Raw genomic sequence first — 6,830 nt, 5'->3', positions numbered from 1 at the left:
ATCCACCAACATGGAGGGAGCAGGATAAATGGCATGTGATGGGGCGTTGGCGTATATTTGTGTTTATATCCATTATTTACCCCACCTTTGATCAACAGTGAAAGTAATTTGTAAAATCACTATATTTTAGTCTTCAGTGAAACAGACCATTGTTCCAGTTGCGGCCAAGATAATCCCACTGGACAGAAGGGGAACACAACATGGGTAATTTATCAATTTAATATTAAAGAAGTTAAACTTTTGAATACGCAGAGTAGTACTGTAAAATCGCCCCTTCAATGGATACGGCTTTGGCTAAAATTTGATATCAGATATACAAATAGCATTTTTTTTTCAAGAAAGTATAATCTAATGTGCTGTGTTCTTTTTGGAAAAAGTCTGCCGAGTCAGGATCGCTTTAACTCACTTTATTTAGCAAAGGTTTGGACCAGCATTCATGAAGCAAAAGGAGGGGAATTGTACAAACACGCGTGGAGATACACTTAGTAGGGCATTCAAAAGGATGCTTTACCTGGAGCGTTCTAACCCCCTGGGCTATGTGTTGGGACTTATCTACTGGGCAGGCGTGGACTCAGTTATGTGCTCTGATTGGCTAAGCATGGTGCTGAACTCCCACGCCCCTGGATACCCGTATGTGTCTTTGTGCTGTCCCTTGCGGCTATGTGTTGGCATTGCAACTTTGTTTGTGGCTATGTGCGGGAATTACACTTGTTCTTGTGGCCTTGAGCGTCTGGGTCTCTTGAACATCTTGACCGCTCGTATCTCTAGAATTGACACATGATGAATGGCCTCCTTTATGAGCTGGACGCCTCCCTAGGCTCCGTATCCCTCCTTAGCCTGATAAAGAAGACTCTTTAATTGGTAAGGGCATATGTGGCCTTGGTATGAATGTGTGAATTACGTTACAATTGTGATTTAAAAATGTATTTCAGGTTGAATGCACTAAATGCAAGAGGTGGTACCATCCGACCTGCATGGCCATGTCGGATGAAGAATGGGAAAAAGAGGAAGTAGCATTGAAATGGAACTGTGGCCTTTGCTTATTTACCGTACAAGGTGTCTACGTTACATACATAACTTTGAATGTGCCTGGTATGTGTGTAATGTAAGTAAACATAGAATAGATAGAATTCCTTCCAATTCCTGGCTGTAAAATTAATTTGAGCTTAATCACTTCGCTTTAGCAACTCGCAATTAATTCTATATACAAAAAAACAAATACAATTTTTATCTTTAGTAGCTTTAGGGCCTATATGTGTTGTTTACTGTGTTTCCAGTGGGCTTTTAGCCTAAATAATGCAGCATTCTTCGAAGGAAGTAGTCCAATCCGGATCGATTTTAACTGACTTATTTGTTAAAGTATTTCGGTATGGTAACTATGGAGCAAAAGGAGGGGAAGTGTGTCCAACACGTGCCGAGCGACTCCCAGCTGATCAAAACTCTAAAACACTCGCAAGTCTGAGCTACCAAGAGTTTCTGAATCTCTCCACTTCTCTGTAGACTGTTATGGTCAAATCCACGCGGCCTGTGTGAAGTGGGCGGAGCCGGTGTGACGTATTAGCCTCGGCTTCCTCACTTGTCTGAGGTGCTGCCTTCTGTGGATGGAGCAGCTATTGCAGCCTTTAGTAAGGTCCTGCTCCCCTTGTGGCTATGTGTAGTATTTACGGCTTATATGTTTGGTCCTGCTTCCTAGTGGTTATGTGAGGGTAATACAGCTTGTGTGTTTGAATCTGCTTCCTAGAGGCTATGTGGGGGCAGCTTATGTTCTTAAGGCGAGACACGGCAGGCAAAAACATCGATTTTTCATGCAGTGGTCAATTTTGAGATTTTGGGCTAGTTTACTCCTTCAATATGTGTTCTTTCAAGCTACTATAAATAAAACGTTGAAAATGTACACAAAGATGTTTATTTTAATACATTTTGGCTGCATCCGAATACTCGTACTTGCATACTATATAGTATGCATTTTGTAGTATGCGAAAAATCTAGCGCGTCCGAATACTGTAGTATGCATTCTGTAGTACGGAAGTCATTTCCGAATGCATACTACCGCCAAAGTGAACCACGGACCACACTACGCTATCCCACAATGCAACCGGAGTCTGGTAACAAACGAAGAAGAGATGGCTGACCCGACACCACCAACAGCGGCTCCCGCAAATTTCGAAACATTGAAATGTAAGTACAACATTGAAATGTTAGTACAAGTATTAAATGTTTCTTTAATCGGTCATTACGAAAACTGTGCCGTCTTTCTTGTCATGGTAAGGTCAAACCTTGATCTGTTTTTCAGGCTAACGTAAATGCTACGTGTTAGCAGCTATCTATCGACAATAATAACGTAATTTCAGGTAGTAAACTAGTGCCGTTTTGTTAGTCCATCGTAGCTTGTGTTTGCTGTGGATATAACATTTATGTTGGTTTATATGATGGCTTAACGATAGGTTACGATTGTTAAATGCGTGTTGCGTTCATACGACAGTCTCGGCATCTGTGCAAGCACGCGAGTGCCTTGCACAGATTGAGAGTGAGAGAGATATCAACGTACCAAGTGCCAAACTAGTAGGCAATAAACTCACCAATGAATTACTTTGGCTGAATATCTGATTTGTCATAATTTGCTTTGACGCAGGGACTGACGAGGACACCCGCCATCTTATAGCCTGGCGGGCAGCTAATGCAATGCTATTCACGGGAGTGAAGAAATCTGCTAAGGATGGCTTTGAGTACGTAAAAGTAAACATATGTTCGAAGACTTTGGTTAAATATTGTTGTTTTATCCTGTGCTCATTGTTTTTGTCTCTCTTCTGCAGACAATTTATTAAAGACAAGGGGCTGGGGGGGAAGATATCCACCCAGCAGGTGAAGAGGAAGTGGGAAAACCTCACCGCAAGATACAAAGTAAGTTTTTGTGCTTCTACATCAAAGATCATGCTAAATGTGCTAGGACTGCATAATTTTAAAATATCATGCTTCTTGGTAATGTTTCATAGGACTTGCGCAAGCCCCCATCGGGGGTTGGCACTGAGGACGGGAAGGCCACAGCGGCGTCATGGAAGTGGTACAGTGAGATGGACGGTATTCTTGGACAGAAACCATCCATCTCACCCCCCGTAGTGATCTCTTCCTCCGGCCAGGGCGCCGCTGTGGCCACCCCGTCCTCGGTGCCATGCACCTCAGCAGATGACACCATCACCCCGCCACCAAATAAAAGGCACTTGTCAGGTGCCGCTACAGGTTTTAGGGAGCTCATGGAGCTGATGGAGAGAAGGGAGCGGCAGGACCTGGAGAGAGAGAGAGAGACGCTAGAGAGCAGGAGGAGAGGCGATGGAGAAAGCTGGAGGAGAGGGAGGAGCGAAGAGACAGAGAGAGACGTGAGGCAGAGGAGCGGAGGGAGCTGCAGGCGAGAGAGATGGAGGAGAGAAGGGACAGGGAGGCAAGAGAGAGGGAAGAAAGATTTTTCCTCTTGTTGAAGCGAATGAGGGAAAGAGAAAAATAAATAAATAATCTTTATGAGAATTTTTTAGTGTATGTGTTGATATTTTGCTCAAGCAATCAACAGTTTATTTACTCCTTTCCGAGTCCAATACAATAAACAAACCAATACATCAATAATTTTCCATATTATAAATAAATAGCAGCATATATACAAATAGATGGCAGTATAAATATCACATCTCTACGTGTGTGTCCACCCAACCGCACACCAACCAACGACAGAAAGAAAAGGCCAAGATCTGCAACACACCGACCTGAATAGCCGCAGCAGCACTAACGTACCAAGCGACAACATAACTAGGGTCGGCTTAGCTCAGGAGGTAGAGCAGTTGACTTGTAACCGGAAGGTTGCAAATTTGATCCCCAGCTCCTAGCAGAGTGTTGATGTGTCTCTACGCAAGACACTTAACCCTAATTGCTCCTGATGAGCTGGCTGTCGTCTTGCATGGTTGACTCTGTCGTCGGTGTGTCAATGTGTCTATTAACCGATGTAAGTCGCTTTGGATAAAAGCGTCTGCTAAATGGAGAACTGATGGAGAACTGATTGAGAATTATTAAACAATGAATCACTGGCTTTATCTTACAGATAGTCGTGCCCGTGAGGTGCTGCCACACGAGGCCCAGCAGCAACGGCAGCAGCCAGGATCGCACGTGCATCATCCCCTCGCCTTGTCTCAATGACCCTCTCGCCTGCAGGACCATCATTGTCACGCCCATGGTCATCCTCCACAATGTCTGGCTCAACAAGGTCTCCGTTGGCAACGCAGACATTGTGCAGGATGGCACAACATGTGACCACGTAAGGGACAAAGGTGGGGCTGACCTCCAGTGCCTTAAAGAAAATGGACCGCCACCTCGCCTTCATCGTCCCGAATGCCCTCTCAATGACATTTCTCGCCCGTGCGTGCCTACGGTTGTAAAGGGCACGCACAGGGTCTCGGACTGGTTCCCTGTAAGGGGTCATTATGCAAGTTGGGCTCGTCAAACACGGATACCCACCATCCCCAAGGATGCACCGGCCCTCAGGTGGGTACAAGGCCTCATAATAGACCGGACTGTTCCTCAGCACCCTTGAATCGTGGACAGAACCTGTGAATCCAACAAAGACATCGATGAACCTGCCTCGGTGGTCACAGATGACCTGCATCTGGATTGAATGGAAAAGCTTCCGGTTGAAGTAGCAGGCTCCATCTGCTGCTGGGGGCTTCACACGAATGTGGCAATCATCTATGGCCCCCACTGCCACATTGAATGCTTGCGAACCAGCCGATGCCGCAAAGCCATTCCCAACTTCCTCCAGGTCCTGGGGATTTCCAACTTCCCTCCGGAGAAGGCCCACAATAGCCATGCATGTCCGGTGTACCATGTCGAAGACCGTGGACCGTGGGATGTCGAAAGCCCTCGACACCACTGGATAAGTGGTAGCATGGGCAAACCAATAAATGAATACCAACACGTTGATCTCTATTGGCCAACCATGGTCCGAGTCAGACCCCAGCATTCCAATAAGGGCTGTGATGGTCTCCCGAGACAAGCGGAGATCTCGCTTGAGGTCTCCACCATTGTAGTAGAGACGAAGGATGGGCACATGCAGATTAACCTCACGATAGGATGTGGGATTTGCACCTTGAGCCTGTAGATAGACAAAATGAATGATAGAATAATTCTTTATTTTTTTTGTTCAACATGTACGTTATTTGTGTGTGTGTGTTCAATAAAAAAGGAAAAATTAACTTCAATCGTCTTTTTCACGGAGTAACAAATAACTGTAAATGTATTATTATTCCAAAAAAATGACGTACCAAATGTCCACATATATACAACATAACCTGCCGGTAAGTCGCTCTACGAGATGACCGACGACGACGCCTTCTAGCAGAGATATCAATTTCAAGAGCCATTCGCGTAGAAAGAGACTTTTTTTTATTCAATAGCAACGATAATGAGACGGAAAACAGGTACATTTTGCCGCCATCTGGGGGGAGATACGTCATCTCCAAACATCCGGTGGAGTTTCGGCGGTGTGCGGAAGCGTTCGACGCATGTCTGTAGACCGTACTACACAGTCAAGTGTAGTATGGTCAAGTAGTAGACACTAGACAGAAATAGTATGTACTAGGTATTCGGATGCAGCGTTTGTTTACTTGCAGCAGTAAGTTACTCCCGAATTTACCAAGAAGTTAGCATTCCAACGCGACATGCCGAGTTTCGCCTGTTTACTGAAGACTTTCGTGTCCGGTATTGTTGTAAAGCTCCGAGTCCCCTGCACAATGATCTGTTCTCCAAATAAGGGCATTTCCTTTCTATCAGTAACCAATCGTGAATGTCCAACGGGGGTTTTAAAGCTAATGACGAAATCTCATTGGCTATTGCTGATTTCTACTAACGTGATTCGCTCAGACGCATCACGTGGTGTACTTTGACACTTCCGTGTTTAGCTTACCGCGGGAGCTTCCAAAATGCCGATACCACCGCAAATGACAAGGGAGAGAAAAAAGCAATTGGCCATAGCAAGATGTGGAAAGGGAAGGCGATCTATTGGATTAGCTGTTAAAACACCAGCAAGCAGCACATCTGATCGTAAGCTGTCATTGGGAAAACCGAGGGGGGGTTAATGACAGTGCCACATAGGCGGAGTTTCACTTTTGCATCAGGGGGGGCAAAACAATTTTTTTCACACGAACATGTTCTCACTCATGTTCACACGCACACACACACACACACACACACACACACACACACAAAGCGCATTTCGCATGATGGCACAAGTTTAGATGAGGTTCAACACCAGTTGTTACATTACAACGTGGTTACTAGGAGTATTCATTTAACCCATTTAGGCCTATAAACGCCTGCTATAAAGGCACTCCTTGCAATGATGTAAGAGTTGTAGCAGCTGACCATCAGGAAATAAAAAAAAAAGCCTCCGCCACCATTTCTTGGACCGATGCTGGATTTGATAGTAGCCCACCATCTGGTCCAACAGATCGACCCCCTTCATGTGCCTCTGATAGTCGGTGAGGCATGCTGGCACTGTCACCTCAGTCTGGATGGTTCCTCCATGTCTTCTTTTGACTGTCCCTGTTGCCGTTGGAGCATGGAAGTTTGACAGGACCAGGACGGTCTTCGTGTCCTGCCAGGCACAGAAGGTCAGCTCATCCTTCTGGGATACCGTGTACTTATGCTTGGCCATGGCAGCCAGCTTTTTGGGGATTCCTTTCCTGTTGGACCGAATGGTCCCACAGGCATCCAGGCCATGATCTTTTAACTCTTCAAAGAGAGGGACCCCAGAATAAAAATTGTCCATATAAATGGAGAGATGGGACCCAAAG

The 6,830-nt window shown here is 45.4% G+C and overlaps 1 protein-coding gene across 1 annotated transcript; it reads left to right on the top strand.

Moving 5' to 3' along the window:
* The first annotated feature begins 1,826 nt into the window (after window positions 1–1,826).
* LOC130386677 (uncharacterized) lies at window positions 1,827–6,099 on the top strand. The gene is made up of 3 exons (XM_056595698.1): window positions 1,827–2,726; window positions 2,814–2,901; window positions 4,085–6,099. The coding sequence occupies exons 1-3, from the start codon at window positions 2,683–2,685 to the stop codon at window positions 4,571–4,573; spliced, it is 621 nt and encodes a 206-aa protein (XP_056451673.1). The 5' UTR covers window positions 1,827–2,682; the 3' UTR covers window positions 4,574–6,099.
* Window positions 6,100–6,830: the final 731 nt, after the last annotated feature.

This window comes from Gadus chalcogrammus, chromosome 7, assembly GCF_026213295.1.
Source record: "Gadus chalcogrammus isolate NIFS_2021 chromosome 7, NIFS_Gcha_1.0, whole genome shotgun sequence".
In the NCBI taxonomy this organism is placed as follows: domain Eukaryota; kingdom Metazoa; phylum Chordata; class Actinopteri; order Gadiformes; family Gadidae; genus Gadus; species Gadus chalcogrammus.
The sequence above is the reverse complement of the archived record's forward strand: the minus strand, read 5'-3'. Positions and strand labels throughout refer to the sequence as shown.